This window comes from Anticarsia gemmatalis, chromosome 23, assembly GCF_050436995.1.
Source record: "Anticarsia gemmatalis isolate Benzon Research Colony breed Stoneville strain chromosome 23, ilAntGemm2 primary, whole genome shotgun sequence".
NCBI classification, from domain to species: Eukaryota; Metazoa; Arthropoda; class Insecta; order Lepidoptera; family Erebidae; genus Anticarsia; species Anticarsia gemmatalis.
In genome coordinates, this window is record NC_134767.1 from 6,126,395 (window position 1) to 6,146,740 (window position 20,346).

A 20,346-nucleotide genomic window follows, 5' to 3' on the forward strand; every position below is an offset into this window, starting at 1 on the left:
ACAATACCGCGAATTGTATAAAGCCAGCAATAATCCTAATACTTTAACTGCCTAACCAATAAACGTTTTGTCTAAGACTCTTGCCCTGCAGTGGGACAGTAATGGTGGAAAATGGGTTAAAAAAAAGCTTTGTTTAGTTATGTAGTGTTTTTGTTGTTGACTCATGTACAATTTCAAAATTGAAAATGACAAAACATTGTACCTATAACTCATTGGAGCTGACACGACGTTTATTCATAATACTACAGGTGTATAATGTCACAACATTGACGCGAGTGTTTGAAAGACGAAGCTTTGACTTAAACACCGAGATTGACCAGGCAATCAATTATTTATAGCCTCATGGGATTATGAACACCAGCAGTTTATTCATGGATTCATATTTTATTTACACATTATTTATTAGTTATTGCTAATAAGAGATTAATAAACTCGGTATAACAGCGATCAGGGTGCTAGAGAGCACACAATAACTGCTAGATAAACTATAGCTAAGGTATGCCCATCATTCAAATTCATACGAGTACCTAACGAATAGAAACTACAGTTCCGCGTACATGTTGACTATCCGAATTTTCCAAGATCATCTGCTACGATTAATTCAAAATATTCACTTAATTCACTCGAATTGCTTTAATAACCTTCTTTTGGTAACTTCAGCGGCGTAAAACGATTTATCGCCACTTGGTACGGTCCTAACAAACTTAATTTCTAATGGTTGCCAATAATAAATATATCCAAAGTGACAACGTTATTCATTTATAATGCTAGTACGATACACAAGCTTGCCATTACCTACAATGCAATGTATAACGCATTTTTACACTTACAAAAACTCTCACGAACACAATATTAAAATAAAATATTGGTAAAAACCAAAGCAAAAAAATCAATTGCCCCTCCCGTTCGTTCGGTGATGATCGATGATGTTCGTGAAATATCGCTCCTTAACTCAAAATGGGGCTAATCAATCTTATAACGTGTGCTGTGTTTCAACCCTCAATGAGGGATGTTGCTTTTATATTCTTCGGTCCATCTTTTAAGGCGATTTTTAAGATTTATTTTAAGTATTTGGTATTGAAATACGTTTATAATTTAGATCTTGCTCATGAGTTTTGTGGAAATCAATTTGGTTTTGACTTACTTGTAAAACGAAATTCTAGTTTGATTTTGACTTACTTGTAATATTTCACTTATAAAAGCTTCTTGCCACTATTTATCCATAAAAAAATCGTCATAAATAAGTTTTTGTTTTTCTCAATTGAATTTCAAAATAACAATGTCTTTTTAACTGCAGTATTAAATACTCAAAACCAATATACTTAAGTGAAAATATTAATAAGACGATGGTTTATGATAGAAGCATAGTCACACAAACATACGATTCCCAATATTTTAAATTCCTTATGCAGAGTAACTAGCAGATGAAATAACATGCAGTATAACACTACACTCAACATATTGGCAAAGGTCTGAAACAAAACGTAGCAAAGTTCATAAATCTACAGAAAGTTGCCGAACAAATCTCGCAGTTCCTTATGAAATATGTGAAGGGAAATTGAATCTACGAACAGATCGCGCCTGACACTTTGTCAAATATCACATTCTGTGCAACTTACCGATTTTGTCGTAACAACCGTTACAATTATGTGTATATTGAACGTCCTAGATAGTTAGAATTTGCTTAGATGTTTATTGATAAATTACTTACTATTTCCTATCCTTACAATTTATATAAGCGCACTTATAGGCATTCTCCGTCAGTCTACTTAGACTAAATAATGATTTAATGTCTTAAAACGCGGATTTTCACAGTATACACGTCATCCTAACATTTACTTACAACTACTTCTTCGTAAAAATAAAATAGCAAAATAAACTCTAAGAATCATGGTAATTAATATAAAGTTTCTGTAACACCCACACATTGTTTAGATTGAAGCTTATCATATTACAGCCATTAAATGAAAGAACAAAATATGTTAATAATATCTGTATATTTATTGAAAAAAAATCAATACAAAAACAACACAATAAACTCCTCTAAAATAAATTAAAATAATCTGTTTCATGATACACTGAGCACTGACATGATACAAAAGTGGGGTTTACGCCAAAACAATCTGTACAATAGTATCAAGCTATGCTGTTCAATTTCTCAATAAAAAAAAACCTACTTAAGAAAGTGCAAACAAAAAGCGTTAGGAGACATAATAAAGTCGTCTAAAATGAAAAAAAGGAAAGTGATATATTATGTGCGTAAAAGTGATCAGCGCCCCTAGCGTTGTCCAAAGGAACTAATTTTACAATGACATTTTAAACGTCAAACTCTCGATAGTAAAGTTCGTATAAATTCATGCTACTGAGACGGAATGGAAACACAGCAATGATTGGAGTAAATCTCGCAGTGGTTCTTATTAATATATAATTATAATCATAATGATGTCAGAAACTATAATACAGACTTCTATTTGTGCTCTAATACTTCACGCGTAAAACCATTGTTTTCAAAATACGACGAATATATTTTCCATTCATAGTCCGCTTTCAATAGACTTATATACCTGCTATTCTTGTCTGTCTACACGAATTTGTTTAAATTTCAATCATCTAATAGCCCTAATATTTGTACCATTTTAATGAATATGTCCATTATAGAAGTGTAGAGCATGAAAGCGGCCATCGCGTAGTCACTCTCGCCTATTTCCACGGCTTTACCGCCAAGAATCATTTGGAGTTCTATCACTAACATCTGAAAATATAGAGTAAAATACATTAAAAACAAACACTATAATTACTTTACGAGCAATTCAAGTATATGTCGATGTATTTTGCAATGGTAAATCTTTTTCTACTTTTTCAGCTTTTCGTATCTTACTAAGATTTGGTACCTACTCCCCTCTTTAATTCGTAAATACATAATATCACGCCTTTCTCTCATAAGGGTAGACAGAGACCAAGGAACGCCACAAACACACACGCCGCAAATGATCCTTACAAACTTCCCTTGCCTCATTCATTAACTGAAGGTTAAATTGCTATGTAACATTTAATTTTTTAAATATGCCATCTTATTGAATGAATTAATAAATATTACACCTTTTTAGGTAATTCTATAGCGGCCTAGTCGTGAAAGCGTAATACCTCTATAAAGGCTTTCGCATTCGTAATATCATTATGTCTTACTAAACTAGTTCAACAATGCACACCTTTATTACATAAAATAAGGCTAGACTTCACTGAGCAAAGAGTTTGCGACAAATTACTGCAGTATTTTATATGAAATATTCCCTAGAGTTTAATTTATCGCGGCTATCGGCCAATTAACATCAACCCAGTTACCGCTGTTTATTGATTTAATAATTATGAGCACGTTTTTTTATTAAAATATCTTCGGTTTATTGACACAGTGAGTTTCAATTGAAAATTGTGTTTTGAGACCTTTAGAGTTAACTACTCTATATTATACAGGAACGTTTTTATTGTATACAGTTTTGTACTAGTTACTTGAAATGTTTGACGTCAAAGTATTGTTTAAATAAAACTGGATAAGGAATGCAAAACCTATCGACCAAGGTGAAACAATACAAACCTAAATCTAAATGTTTCGTTTAATATGTTCGCTATGGTTAACCTAACCTATGATACATCGGCCAAAATTGCAGCGGATCAATTGTTGCCAACCATAGTCAGGTGTGTGCTAGACTTAGTCTTTTATTTACGTCACAAACTACATGCGGCAAATCATAGGCTAAATGCGTCTCTAATTTAAAATACAATCGTATTCCTTCAATTTCAAAGGTTGAGGTGAGCTCAAAGGCGCAAAGGTCGAATAAATCATAACAAAACTCGTTTTAACAACTTTTCTTAATGTTTTCAGTCTAAATACTTTTGTTACGTGTGGCTTTCAAAGTCTCAAGTCCAGTTAAAGTTACGTGACCGTGAAAACTCTTAGTTTTAATATTCTCGTAGGTAGACTAGAGTTTGTAAACCTAGTGGAGATGGCAGCCTTATAAGTAGCCTAGCATCTTTTTACTAATTTTCATTTTTTTTAACATCTCCCGCACTAAGAGTTGGTCTCGTGTCGCAGGGACTTTTACAAACTTACAACAACGGACACAAAGTGCAACTCGACCCGCAACAACTATTCTATCTCTGACGCGCGATACATAAGAGAATAGCCCTTTAAGCATACTTACTCTTTTCTTACCGTATCTCAAAGTTACATAATTGTTCAATTAACACGATTTCTACATTTCCTTTTTACTCAATTTCTATACTTTCGTTTTCCTGTAATTAGCTTTTTAAAAAGTTGCAGCGTATCCATACTAATATTATAAATGCGAAAGTAACTCTGTCTGTCTGCTACTCAATCACGCCTAAACTACTGAACCAATTTGCATGAAATTTGGTCTGGAGATATTTTGATATCCAAGAAAGGACATAGGCTATATATCATCACGCTACGACCAAAAGGAGCAGAGTACCAGTAACTAATTTTACAAAAACGGGGAAAAATTTCACCCATTCTCTGTTATGCACGCAAACGAAGTTGCGTGGGTCAGCTAGTGATTAATATTATCAAAAGTCATTTTTGTAATCATTATCTATTTTCAGTAAAGATATTACACCTAGTATTTTCCTAAAAATATCTGACTGCACCTAACTATACCACACGTGAAATTGTGAATTATTCCGTCGGAATACATTTTAGTCGGACGTTGAATTTACACGCACGACAAAATCCGGTTACTGCCTCTCAAGTACTATGGGAAGGGGATATTTTAAAACATATTTATACAGTCTATTCCGGGTGAAAACTAGTCAGAATTTTGCTGTTTTCACTGACAAAAAACTCGAATGTAACCAAACTACAAGTAGAACTCAAATGTAACAGCTAGAGCATACATTTAAACTTTATCTACTCTGGTGTACAGTAAAAATATAAATACTGACACTATAGTTTCTAAATACTCAACATTTCTATACAAAGACTCTAATCACAATTTAAAAAAAAAAGACGATACAACAAAATTATATCAACAGTCGTATTATGATGAAATTCTGAGATTTGTTTACAAACATTTACTGCCACATTATTGGCAGATAGTTTAATTGACACTAATTCACAGGCTGTGAAAGTAGCCCCAATACTTTAATGATTGCAAGGTATATAAGGATATACCACGAAATCAGAACTAAACGACAAGGCAACTAAAAAGAAGAATACAATTTTTCGTCACAAAAATACAAAATAGTAAAGTGGCCATCGGAAAATAAAGTGTCGTCAAAATAAATTGGGTAAAAGAGAATATTGGCGATCGTCACTAAACGAACCACTTTACTTCATCCCTCCCTAAATTAGTGTATAAATTCTCGTAATAACAAAATTGGGGACTAAAAATAAATAATTGAAATACAGCCTACAGAGAGGGGGAACGTAAAAAACAATCGCAAGTTTCAGTCTTGCCTATATTGAAACCGTAATTTATATTTATTAGCAATTTCCTTGGCGATAAATAAACGGTTTTCGTTTAGCATCGGATTTTTTTTTATACAAATTACCAATACCAAATCCAGTAGTTAGGTTATTGGTTTAGGTTCAATCTCCTAAGAATGCTTTACTCTACAAAGACGATAACTTTGAAAACTGGCATAAAAAAACTAGAGTTACAACTTATAAAATATCATATCATTGGACAACTCATACACAGTAATTTAAACCCAAACTAACGAGATCTTAACTGAAAACAAATACCTGTTTCAAAAAGCCCAAAAAATAAAAAAATAAACTACATCTAACTATCACTAACATACGGATAATACTTGGCTTCATCATACTTACATTCTACTATTAGTGTTAAATACGAAATATCTTAAATAGTATGATACTCACCACAGTCTGTATTAAAGTCCCTACAATCAGTATAGCTAAATGCACTGGTTTCATATAAGTCCCCGTGATCATCATTCCCATGAATATTACCATAGATATAGCGAAAAACGCAAACCCTATAACAACCACGTAGAGCAACCAGGCAGTGAAATCAAACTGAAAAAAATACAGAAAAAAATTAGGTGGATTAATTTATATTTGATCTAAGCAAGCCGTTTGTCATATATCAGGTGCGTTACAAACCACCAACTAAAGAGAATATTGCAAGTGAAAATAGGAACAGTACTGTATTTAAGTTGGGAATTGAACCCAAGACCTGCCGACCTGGCGTTCGGACTACACTCTTTTTAGTAAACAATAAAGCATTTCTAGTTTTTTTTATGAAGGCTAAGGTCTCCTCCCTAACGAGGGAAGTGTTAGGCCTTGTGTCCACCAGGCTGGCCAAGTGTAGGGTTGGGGACTTTGCATGCTATTAAGATATGTGTCCAACAACTTTTCGAAATGCAAGGTTTCATCATGATGTTTTCCTTAACCGTTAGTGTCAGTGATAATTATTTCTACTACACACATAATTACTTCGAAAACTATTGTTGTGTTGCTTCGGGTTCGAACCATCGATTACTTGCGATGGAGGTGTCAACTAATACCACCCGACTATCATTGCTTGTTAAAGTAAATGCATGAAGGAGGATAAAAATGTATGCTTACCGAAGTACAAGCCAGGCCAACACAGCATGCGACAATAGCTGCAGTCGAAAAGAAAGCATAGACGACAATCTTAGTTTCATAATGAGCCGATATCTTTGCCGCTATAACACTCATACATACTACCTGTAAAATCATTATCAATGTAGTCTAACAACATAATACTTTAGGTATATTAAATTCAGTATAAAAAACAAGTCCCCGCGGCACAAGTGCAATTCATATTCAATTAGATCAAATAAACATACTATTTTTTTTTCTTCTTTTAAAAGAAAACTCCCGCATTAAGAATTGCTCTTATGTCACGGAGATTTTTACAAACAAACAAACAACAACCACCACCACAAAGCACAACCAGACCCGAAACAATTATGTGGATCGCACAAATAATTGTTCCGTGTGGGAATCGAACTCACGACCTCCCGTCGCAATGGTATTGACGTGGCGACCTTAACCACTGCGCCACGGAGGCATTTATTATCAATATAGTCCAACAACTTAGTACAGAGCCTCGTATGAAAGGCTCGCGGGTGCCGGAGGTATACTAAATTCAGAATAGAGTATCAGTGACCCTTAGTCTTATGCAGCTGACGGTGACAATTTGTTATAAGTTTGAATCTAACTTACTTGAACTTGAAACTGTCGGGAGTAAGCCAGCAACATAATCTAGTTTTCTATCAGTTTATGAAGATCATGATACAGAGAGTGTTCCTGTGTATCGATCACTCAAGTGCCAAGTGATTATGCAAGTTTCGAAAGATTCTAAACAACTAGTTGCAAGACGCAATATCTATTAAGAACACAAATATTGTCACCTGAACTACGTATAATACTTATAAAATATAACATACCGCAAGAATCAGAATGAAAATACTGCAAGGTGGGTTACGAGCACATGGTGAGCACATAAACGCATATTGGCAAATCAACAACCCGATTCTGAAAAGAGAAGAAACATACATCAGATTATATCATAATATATTAAGTATTAAGCGCGATTGAAAATTCAAGGTTAGAACACCTTATTTGTTTACCCGATGGTCACGTTTCGATCAAATTACTTCTTTCACGAACTGGCTCCTCAGTCAGCCCGTGGATCTTAAGCGCGGTATTCTAACTTTTTTCTTACTCATTTGTGTCAAACGTTGGTTAGTTAGTCTTTTTTAAAAGTTATTTATGCTGTTATTAGTGAAACCTTATAATTGGCCGTATTTTATGCTTTAAGTTTGTGTATATTCCTTTAAATAATAAAATAAATTTTTATTTTCAATCGCGTCTAGGCCCCGTTACATTTTCATATTATGTTTACAAGTTTAAAATCGATAAATACATCAGATTCTACTTCAAAGACTCATCAATCATCATGCAAGTCACAGCCTAACGCCTGATCCGATGTCGTATAAACTGTCGTTGCTCCCACTACAACAAAACACCTATTTAAAAAGAAATGCATAATATTACTCACACTGCTGGTATCATGATAAAGATGCCTGCGTCTTCAAAGAATTCTCTCAAATCCTCGCTGTTGAAGAAAAATAACAAATAATAAGTCAAATAAAAAATGACATCACACTATGTTGGTTCCATATCTAGAACAAATTTTAATATTCGCAAATACTACTGATCGCTCTTTAAGATTTAGTACCGTTTTGTATAATCCCCACAACATAACAAGTTACGTAATACAGAGGTTTTAAAAATAATATGAAGCTGTTAAGCTACTTTTGGAGCTGACTGTACTAACAGATGTAGGATAACGTACATAGGAATCTTGTTACTTTAATCCTTATATTCTATCCTTTTTACTTATAAGCAACAGTAAGATAAACAGCTGCCTTTAAGATACATACATACATTCATAATATCACAACTTATTTCTATAAGAGTAGCCAGAGATCATAGAACGAAATTGCAACGATCCTTACAAACTTCCCTTGCCTCATTCACATCCATACATCTTGTCATACACGTCTTATATGCCTGTTAGATACTATAAGATAATAAATATTCAAAAGAACTCACGATGTTAATACAACGACAATAAAGCCAGCAGTAACAAGCAACATGGCAGCTACAATTGACATCACCAATGCGACGAAAGAGTTCCTTGATTCAGGATCGTAGGTCAAAGGCTGATCGCTAGGTGCGGGTTGAAATGATGATGGCGCAGCTAAATTGAATCAAAGATCGACATCATTGTTTTATAGTAAAAAGTACTGCTTTGCGTATTTTTTCTCACCAATGTTTAGAGAAGAATATTTTTTGATAAACATATAGCTATTTCATTATTTGATCAAGTCTCATAACATAAATGAATTAATTATATTTGGAGATTAAACTTTCAACACATATTTTACTAGCAATTATAAGATTTTGAGTACGTAAGACTCAGAAATATAATTTGACATTGCTGCATATACTAGAAAAAAAATAGTAAAATAATGAAACTCTGGAAATAACAATACTAACTAAAAAATGCCCAAATCGGTTCTCGATTTGGTACTCGACCTGGAGGAGGTCCTGGTGGTGGGAATCCTTGTGGGTATCCTTGTTGTGGGTAGCTTTGTTGAGGATAGCCTTGTGGGTAGCCTTGCGCTGGGTAACCCTGTGGATACCCCTGTGGTGGATACCCTTGTGAATATTCTTGGGGGTATCCTTGCGGAGGATAGCCCTGCGGCGGATACCCTTGCGGTGGTGGATACCCCTGCTGCTGATGACCTTGAGGTGGAAAACCCTGCGGTTGCTGATCCCGAGGTGTAAACCCCTGTGGAGGAGCTTGTGGGGGAAACCCTTGCTGTGGATCCTGAGGATACCCCTGTGGATAAGTCTGTTGTGTATAAATCTGCACCGGTTTTCGTCCTTGCTGCCACAAGTGCCTCGTAAATATATTGTGCTGATTATAGAACCATTTGATTCGTTCTCTTTTGTCAACACTTTGAAGTGTTTCGTTAGCTTCTGTTATTGCTATATCTATGATTGTGTCCTTTTGAATTGTTGGCTCTAAAGCTTCAGTATTTACTGTATTGTTGTTCTCTGCCATCGTTTCGGTTTTTTCAACCATGTTGTCTGGTCCTTTTGGCACTTTTTCTTTGCTGTTTGTAATATTATTTGTTGTTTCTCTTCCAACATTTTTATTATCATCATCATCTTGTTCTGCACTTTCTTTCTCTGTATAAGAATTTGTCATTTAATTTGGTAAAATTATAAACAGAATAATAAATACAAAAATAAAGTAAATATAAGAGTGTCAAAATAAATCTGTCACTGACATTTTATTCTTCTTTTAATTTGCTAAAGAATAAGGAGTTAATTAATACGAGGTGATATGACTGTCATGAACACATTTTTAGAGAAAGAGTGTTTTGAAAACGATTTATTGTTTACACCATTAAAATTTGGGTGATTTACAGACGTATAATTATAAAAGTTATCCACATATTTGAATACATACATAACTTTTATAATTATTCTACGTCGTTGAACAAGATTTCAAAAAATATTTTTATATGTATGAGGAGCACGTGGCTTAGTTAACAACAGCTGCACGGATCGATCTCTGAGGTTAAGCTATGCTTGCCGAGGTTGTTCTGTGGATGGGTGACCATCTTATACATATCGAGTTTCTCCGTGTTTCGGAAGCTCGGAAGGCACGTTAAATTGTGGGTCCCGGCTGTCATTTTCGAAGATCTTTGACAGTCGCTAACAGTAGTCAGAAGCTTGAAAGTCTAACAACCAGTGTTACCGAAAGGGTATCGTGTTATAACCCAGGTATTGGGTTGTGGAGGTCAGATAGGCAGTCGCTCCATGTAAAACAATGGTATCCAGCTGCATCCGGTGAGACTGGAAGCCGACTCCAACAAAGTTTGGAACAAAGGCTAAGCCGATATATTTTGATATGTATGTAACGCTGCTATAATTCTTCAACAATGCAGGAAGATAGTCATAATGGCTATTTAGCTTGGTAAAGATTCCCATAATGCCTATTTGCTGGACATGGTTCAACTGTCCTTCAACCACAGGCGTAACAATTTTTCCGAGAAACCTTCGAAAAAATCACGTCTTACATTAAGTGGATAGAAATAGTAACTTGGCACTTTCTTAATAATTGGATTCATCCCTATTATCCCGGCCATTAGAAGGGCACGCCAATCCATTTAGCTGGGCCACTCGACCAACACAAGAGCTTTTGTCACTAGGCCGAAGTATGGAGGTTTCATTTTTCATATCTTTTCATGTTGGCCTATCATTGTCCCCATGAGTGGTTCGATGGTAGAAAGTAATTTATTAACCACCTTTTGTATGCTAGTACAAAGTATGATCTTGTTTGAATTGAGCTGTTTTCTTTAGGTTTTGAAGAAATCGCGATTCATTTCGGTCGATTTATGGAAGTTGGATGGATTTATGGATGTCCTAGATTTTTTGAGGGTGACAATTTATGTCGTATTTAAAACCTTTTTTAATGATATACCCTGACTTAATGTTAACTTGTTTACATATAGACACTGTAGACATTGCTTTAGCTATTTTGTGTTGCAGTACCAGTTATATACGTCGTGTTTTGCTTGTAACCGACGGTCCTGTATGACAAAATGTATTAGGTTCTTTCCATAAGTTAAATTCAAATAGTATTATTAACCGCCTCGGTGGTAAAACAGTTGGAACACGATTGCTAATGAAGCGAATTTAGCTTTGCATTCGTGCATGAATTCTCTGTTTCACTAAAGTTTGGAACCGCACACATACTGATATTACATATTATTATATGCATAAAGCCTCGTTTTGCACTACTAAAATGATATTTGTTTGTTCTATTCACTCATAGTTTTGAAAGTCATAGCGCTTGATTTTAGCTATTTTATATCTTTGATGTAACATGGCCGCTGCTTCACACACGCCCACTGCGGCTCAAATGATTTTTGAAAAAGTTCAATACAATTTTACCTGGCTTAATTTTGTTACCTCGATCTTGGCGTCCACTATCGAGTATCGACCCACTCCACAAAAATATCTGTTTCACTCCTGCGAAAGAGACTTCTTCGAAAATGGAGGAAGGGTTAGGCCTTGACTCCACCACTTACACATAGTCTTCAAGAAGTTGACGGTTTTAGTAGCCGATTTTTTTTTAACCCATTACTATCCCATCGCGCTGGCCAAGTACGGGTTGCATGCCCTCAAATAATGTATAACACGAATTTAAGGCATGCAAGTTTTTATCACTATGTTTTCGTTCACTGTTAGAGCGAGTGATTATTGTTTTACATAATAATATACAAATTCACACAAATACATACCAAAAAAGACCAACGTAACATGACCATGAAAAATGACATGTAAAAAGCGGAAAGCTTATTACTTTGAAGAGGATTATAAGGGACAAGTTGGTTGCCGACGGAAATTGGTATAAGCGCGACTAATTCCACGGGACCTTGTTGTACTACAGATTTTGTTTAGCAGAGAATGTAATGAATTTGATTTGCTGAGTCTGTTAGTAGTTTTATACTTGAATTACTTATTATGTTTGTTTTTAATTATAGATGTTAGAGAGTGATAAATAAATAATTAACATACGTACTTCACTTTCGCCTCGTTCGCAATGGGTAGGCGAAGAAGATTAACTTTTTATTTAACTTAATATTGTATTTTACAAATTATTTGTAATTACTTCGCATTTGAGTTGTTATTATACTACATTATGCATTTTTTAGAAACATAGAGATTATAAGAAAATTGTACAAGATTTAGTGTTTCCTTTTTCGGTGTAAATGATTTTTAAGCGGAATGCAAACATTTCAACAAAACAAAACTTATTTTCACGGGACTTTATATTTTGTTAAACAATTATAAACGACTAAAAATTCAAAACAAACCGTTGTAACAGCCAAAAATATATCTAATTAAGGCAAAACTAGAAGCAATTACAAGGGAATAAAAAGCTAATTGAAATAATACTGGATTGCAAACAGTATTAACTAGTAAATTGGATAGGAGGGGCCTTTCCAGAACGTTTCAGAAACAATTCTATTAAAGCTATTGGTACGCAAACTGTGTTCGGTCTTACATTTAAGTAGAAAACAGGATTGCCAGGTTTAGACGCCGATTTTCGTAGAAAGGTGTCGGCAAAAAATGTAAGAAATTTTCGTATAAGAACGACCCGAAGAATATTTTTTTCAATGCTTACTAATAAAAAGCAGATTAGGTATTTATAACCAGAATCAGAAACAACTTGAATTGAAACACATTACACATAAATGCAAAACAAAATTGTATCATTATCATTTATAAGAAGATAAAATTATAACCATAAGATCATAAAAGATTCACTTAAAATTGTTAAAACCAACTTTTTTGAGAGAAAATTTTACCAAAGAAAGTGCATCTACGAAAAGTTTGAACAAAACTGCGACCGATTTCTTTCTCAAAACTACTACTATTTAAATAGGAACATTTTCCAAAAGCCGTCCTCACTAGCAACTCAGTTAAGAAGGCACCTTTTGTTTAGGGGAATAAAGTTTTATGTGCACTTTATATTCCATGAATGGGACGACATAGTGTTTCTATTTCCTGCATGACTGGTTGTCGTCGAGAGATTACAGATTCAGGAGATTACCAAACATTGGATCTTTTTGATGTCTTTCCAGTTTATTAATCGTCTTCCAAACTTCCTATTTGATATAAATACTTTGTTAATATGACATGTATGATATTAACATCTCATGGTTTTGGCAAAGCCAATGTGTTTGTCATTGTTAAATTAATTTTGTAAGCTTGGAGTGAAATCAATGTTTCGCACCCCCGGTGCAACACTGTCACTTATGCAAAAATGTAGTTTTTCAGGAGAAGCATTATAAAATTTTAAAACCTCACACAACAATGACTTTATAAGATATCTATAGATAAGATGAATAGCTCATACTATAACGTCGACTTTTAACTTTACTTTCGCATTAATAATTTGAGAGGTGCATAGAGACAATTAGGTACTACATACGTAAGTCTTTTTTGCATTTTTTACAAAAGTGACAGTATTGCACCGGAGGTGCGGTTTGTTATTATCTTTTTAACTACACACTTGTATTAAATTATGTTATAATTACAGTTCCTATTAGATATAAGGTATAGTTTATAAGTTACATTTTATATTCTTGTATGTTGTTCTATGTTACTTACATATAGAATAATATAGATGTTGTGCATGTCTATAATTGGCGTGAGCTTTCTGTATACTTTTGTGTTTATGCTGTTGATATGCCAAATAATTAAATAAATCATTTCATGTCTATAAACTAACGATCATAATAAGAAACTGAAAATAAATTTGACTACAACCTTTTATTTTACGTTTTCAGCCGTCATATATCTTGTTACATATAGTAGGTAATAATTCGTTTGAGTAATATAGAGGTATTAGCGACTTATTAGAATAGAGACACTGACTACGCGTAACTTCAAAATACATTTGCTCGCACTTACCGGTAAAGACTTCAATAAATTTAGCAAAACAGAGGTGTCTTCATCCCAAAGGACAAATAAAATATCCAATTTACAACCCTTACCATGCTTTGCTTATTCCCATCGGTGGGAGAAAATGTTCTCAGAATCCCATAAACACATTGAAAAAATCGTCCATTTTACCTTGACACCATAAAAACCTTGAAAACGGACCCCATCACGTGTTGTCAAGCAAAAGAACCTCTATATATTTTCCTAACCTTATAATGCACGGCATTGCCTAACTTTTAAACCATGGTTAAAAATATAGAATTTTCATTTCTGCAATATATTTACTTCAAAAATGATCTGTGTGTTGACGAATAAATCATAGGAATTTGGAATTTATTATAGTGATGAATAATATACGTCATATACCTACATGAAATGTTTAGGAGTAATTATTTCCAGTTAGTTACGTAGCAAATATGAACAAAATTTGGAAAAAACACAACAAAAAATAATATATTTAATTGACACTATGCCCACACAACTAAAATTACTTATACTAAGTATATACTATCGGAGACGAATTAAAAAAATGCAGCAATAGACCAATAGCTTATTTCTTGCGTTTGTAACTAGTATCCTGCCAATTGCAGTATAATGCCCCACACCGGACAGTCTTTGAGATCTGCCTGTACTGTGTATGTAGATATGAATGTACATATTTAACTGCACGTATGGCGCCGTGGTTAACGGGGTCACACTGGTCACCTCGCCGCAACAACCGTAGCGCCGCGTGTGGTAAGTTCAATCCCACCCGGTACAAATATTTGTGTGATAGGCACTAGTAGTCGTTCTTAGCTTGGCTGTAAATTTAACTATATTAGTATGTTTTTGGAAGTGTATAAGTATGCTTATCAATTATCTGGGGGGCTATCACGTATCTCAGTTGTCAAATATTTGAAAGACACTACCCTGTACAATGTACATTGTTTTCTCCCTTAGAATACGGTTATTAGCACGTTACGTCAAAGCAGCAATGTACTGAATAATGACCATCAATTTGACGTACACTAGCTGTCAACTGAGATACGTGATAAACCCGCTGGTTACCATATAGCTTTGCTTACTTTTAAATCACACAATCGTGTGTGAGTTGTCTAATGATATTTATAATTATAATATATGTATGCAACTTTGCTGTAGTTAACCTGAGCAAGGCCGGAGCGGGCCGTGTCCCATTAATATACAGGCCGCTATCAAACAGACTAGGCCTAATTCAAAGGTAAGGTGTAAACAAGATTCGCGAGATAATAAGAACAATAAAAGCCTCGGATTGTTGCTACTCCTCAACTTTATTTTAAACGGAATATTTTATCACTTTGTTCCTTCTGAAGGCAGAGTGGGTTTTAAGTGGTTTTCCAAATAATATCGCAGAAGGGTTCTAACGGAGATACAAATTGCAAGCAAGTTATTTTTATCGCCCAGCATTTACATATTTATTTAATCTTAATAGTGGTCGACGCGACGGTTGGAACTGAAGGCAACTGAACTTTCTAAGTTATGTGTGTATTAGAAATAATTGTCACTTGTCACTGTCACTAACAGTGCAGGAGAACATGTTGATAAAACCTTGCCTAAAAGTTGTTTAACACATTTCTTGAGGGCCTGCATAACCCGAACCCGCACTTGGCCGGCATGGTGTTCTCAAGGCCTCCCATCTTTGAGACGCTCGCTTATTATATTATATTTCTTATTTTTTTAAGTCAACTCCCGCAGTCAAAATTGATCTCGTGTTGCGAGGACTTTTACAAACATACAAACAACGGATACAAAGCACGACCAAAACCGAAACAATTATTTATAGATCGCAAATAGAATTTGCTCCGTGTGGGAATTGAGCCTCCGACCTCCCGACACAATGGTCTTGGCGTGGTGACCTAAACCACTGCGCCACGGAGGCAGTTGATGGATGTTCATAAACTATTCGATATATTAGTTTTTTTTTTTTTTTAATAACCCATATCTGTCCCACTGCAGGGCAAGGGTCTCCTCCCGAACGAGGGGGAGGGGTTAGGCCTTGAGTCCACCACGCTGGCCAAGTGCGGGTTGGGGACTTTGCATGCCTTCAATAAATGTATTAAACAAATTTTAGGCATGCAAGGTTTCCTCACGATGTTTTCCTTCACCGTTAGAGCAAGTGATAATTATTTCTAATACACACATAACTTCGAAAAGTCATTGGTGTGTTGCCTCAGATTCGAACCTGCGACCTATTGCGTGGGAGGTGCCAACTTAAACCACTCGGCTATCACTGCGATATATTAGTATGTGATTTTAATACAGGAATAGTGGAGTAGTATGAACAAACCGTTAACACCAGTGCGGCGCTGAGACAACGCAGAAATTAACTATGACATTCCTTTGAAAAGTATTTTTCGTCCAAGTTTTCTTGTTTCGAGTTTGAACATTAAAATATTAATGCGAAGAATAAATTGGACGTTACAGCCGTTGAATCAGACTGCTTTGTTGTTTAAATGTTAGATTTGAACTTTATTTTAATTATTATTATAATTGCTGTACATTTATTTTGAAGTTACGAGTCTTTTATTTTGATTTAAAGACAGGTTTTTATTCGAGGTTCATGTTCAAGTTACATGATTGAAAAAATCGTCATTTTTTATAATTAACTATTTTTTTAATGTTATGCACGTCCGATATTCACTTTGATTAATAGAAGACTGAAAATTGAAAACTGTAGCGCTTTTAAAATGTACTGCAAAACTAGTTTCAACGGCGCCCGCTAGAGGCGCTGATCAGATTTTCATAAAAACTTTCTCAATAGCTACCTGTTTTCGATAGTCGATAAAAGTAGAAAATCACGCCACCTTTTATTAATGGTTCGGAAATTATTCTTTTATTCGCTAAAAAGCTTGCGTCGTGATTTACAGTTTCAATGGAATCCAACTCGCAGTTAATTTTGGTACACAAATTTGGTATTCTAATTAATGCTCCCACATATTACACTAGCTGAGTCTTTTAATTTTACCAAGACATTAAAATTTAAACTTTCTAAAATAATTTGATATCATATAACTCAAAACAATAATATCCCGGAACATAATAATTTAAGTTTCCATACTATTAAACTGATAATAATTTACACTACATACATTATATCTACTTAAGGCCGGACAGATTCAACTCAGTGTATAAATCAAATGTAGCTGACTGCGCGCGGCCCTTTATTAGTTCGTTGTACGTATTCCAGCCCCCTATTCCCAAGGTGACATAGAGTAGATTTTCTTAGCAGTAGGGCAACGGGAAACCTTACTTAGCAATTCACTCATCAGGTAGTCTGAGGTATCATTAAAATATGAGAGTAATGATATAGTTAGGGCAAACGTTAAGCCACGTAAACTTCAAAACAGCTGCTAGAAAATTCCAATACAACTTCACAGAATGGTTAAATATTACTCGGTACTATATTTCTAAATATTAAGTGAAACTTCAAAATCTAACCATCTATATTCTATGAAGTAGCTCCACATTTGATGTCAGAATCAAACTGAAATTTACTTTTAAGTACAAAAACGTACAAAATTTAATTGATGATTTGCTTAACTAGTAACAGAGGCTGCCTTTAAGCAAAGCTTGAAAAATGCTAGTAATTATAGATTTGTGGTTGGCAAAAAAATCATTATTTTTTGTCAGCTAGCATAATATGAGGTCAATATAGATTTATAAATAGGAGAAATTATCGTAAGCAAGATATTACTGAGATCAATGCATCAAAGTAAATAGCAGAAATTATCATAAGCAAGGTATAACTGATACAAAATAACATACTTCTTCTTAACGTATGGTTAGTGGTCATTGGTCAACCTAGTGTCGAGGTTGTTCAAGCCGAAGCCTTTGGCGAGGCTTAACGACTGATATCTTATAAAACCTACTGATTTTAGTACTCTGTGTCCTCACCAAGAGTTTGTAACGTTTAATGAATTTGAGCTTTATGCAATCGCAGGGGCGCGGTGGGGTGATACTAATGTGCGAGTGTGCCGATACCATCGTGTAGCCATTAGCTTTTGTGCCTACGAATATACCTAGAACTGTGCCGCTTGCTTTAACTTATGAGCTCTTTAGACTTGGCTGTTTTTGTTTAAACGTTCGTTGTGTAGAACTAAATGTATAATATGCTTGTTGTTTGACTTCATAGTTCCTATACAGACTTAGACCCTGCCTCACTAGGACGCCATGGCGGCGTTGCTGGCAACGTATCCAAGCAGTTGATATTGAAATGTATGTCACCTAACTCACGTGGCGACGGTGTGGCAACATGACATTTCAATATTAACTGCTTGGATGCGTAGTCAGCGACGCCGCCATGGCGTCCTAGTGAAGTATGGCTCTTACAGTGTTAGACAGACTTAGATCTTACTTGATAAGTTACCCTATCTTTTAATTTTGAACTTTAAAATGACCCGATTACATTATTGAAGAATTTGAATACTGTTGTAGATACCTCCTTCTACGTAACAGCGCTGCATAGTGTTCAAAATGATGTTTTTTAAAACGCACCTACCCTAAACAGCAAACAAAAATAGGCGGAAAATTACATTCGATGAAATATTTCTGTATGGGAAATTCAGACCAAAAAGTAAGTCTCTAAAAATATAACTCTTTGACAAGGTTAGTATTTTATTGTTCAGTGTTGTTTTGTTAAAAGCCTAGTGCTGTTCTGCGTAGCGACAGTTCTACAGCTTAAAATATATCAAGTGCCTTTTATTGTTGTTTGTCAAACGCGCTATGTATTAAACTAACTGAAAACTGTGACGGTTACTTTACCAAAATAGTACTAGGTTCGATAATATTTTTTATTTTAAAAACAGGAGTAAAGAAAAATAGTCAAACCATTAGGTAGTTTTTGAATGCTGTGAAATCATGCATATCTAAGAATTCCTTATACAGTTTCTGAAGCAAATCAAAGTACACAATTTTGTCAATACGGTAAATTCAAATTGTATGTTCTCTCTCATTCTCAGAGGATACCCACGACTCACATTTGAACATTATTTATTTTCAGCTTTTCAACCAAGAAAAACATCCCTCTTCATAGATTTCAATCCAAACCCCACCTTCTGCTCTTAAATTTAAAGAAGCATAAAACTAAAATCAGTTCTCCAGTTTTAACTCCGCCATATATTAAGTGAGACATTAAGTGGTAGCCAATAAATCGAGGTGCGGAGCATCGTGCGGCGTCAGTAAAACTACGGAGTTCGGAGTAAGGCTGGCGACTCGCGACAAACGGATGGCGACCCGAACGACCGCCGACGACAAAACGAAGATTTACTCGTGTGCGGGATGCTACATGCAGCGATGGGATAAAGAAAGATGTAGAGAAGGCTTAGATTGTGAAATATTTATGTGTTTTAGAGAATAAGATTGATATGGGAAGTTTTTAGGCATAATAACATGGTCTTTTACAATAATTTGTTGTCTATTGTCGAATACCAGATATCAGATTAGATATAGAATCAAAAGTCAACCAAGCAATTGAACTGAGTTGCTCATAAAATACTAGTGGTTAACAAGTAGACAGTACAGCAGCACCCTGTGCGGAAGAGTAAAACATTAATATTGGAATACTTAATGACTAGACTATCAGATATTATGCTTGTGTTTCGCTTTTACCACAGTGTAGAAGATTTTAGTGTCATTTATTAGTCTTTAGCGTCGACTCAAAGTTTTTCACTGTTCTCAATAGATCTCTCTAACATGATTGCTATAGATAGCCGCCGCTAACGGGAATAGAATAAGCTCTGTGGCGTACTTTTAAAAACTGACCTGTCCCATACACTGTCTCATACATTCCACTAAAAATCCGTTTGTTAAAGTGACCAGAATTTATTGGGATTTCTCGTTTGATTTCGTTCTTTCGACATGTTTTAACGAAGTGGTAAATATTGTTGGTCGTCGAATTGTAGTTGATAGATTCATTTGATCTTTTGCTCATAATGGTAAGCTCCCAATCGTTTATTAAAATTCAAAAAATAGTAAAAGGTGTGCTTTTGTTTGCATGGATTTGTACTCATATTTTTGTTTTCATTTCTCACATAAGACCTATATTAATGCTTTTCTTTGTCATGTTATGTGAACCCGTAGCAAGCAGAGAAATATAGTTGCTATCGCTTTCTCAATATAATTACAGTACATAATAAATTCATTGGAGTCAAAGCATTTTTATTGTCGATCGTGATAAATCTTATTATAAAAATTTGTTTAAAGATACAACCACGCTGTTTGTTTTGGTT

The 20,346-nt window shown here is 34.8% G+C and overlaps 1 protein-coding gene across 1 annotated transcript; it reads right to left on the reverse strand.

Moving 5' to 3' along the window:
- Positions 1 to 2,602: 2,602 nt before the first annotated feature.
- LOC142982994 (protein lifeguard 3-like) lies at positions 2,603 to 9,641 on the reverse strand. The gene is made up of 8 exons (XM_076129752.1): positions 9,508 to 9,641; positions 9,105 to 9,416; positions 8,624 to 8,740; positions 8,067 to 8,123; positions 7,453 to 7,540; positions 6,605 to 6,727; positions 5,897 to 6,052; positions 2,603 to 2,752 (listed from the first exon to the last, which is right to left on the reverse strand). Exons 1-8 carry the CDS (start codon positions 9,639 to 9,641, stop codon positions 2,603 to 2,605), a joined length of 1,137 nt encoding a protein of 378 aa, XP_075985867.1.
- Positions 9,642 to 20,346: the final 10,705 nt, after the last annotated feature.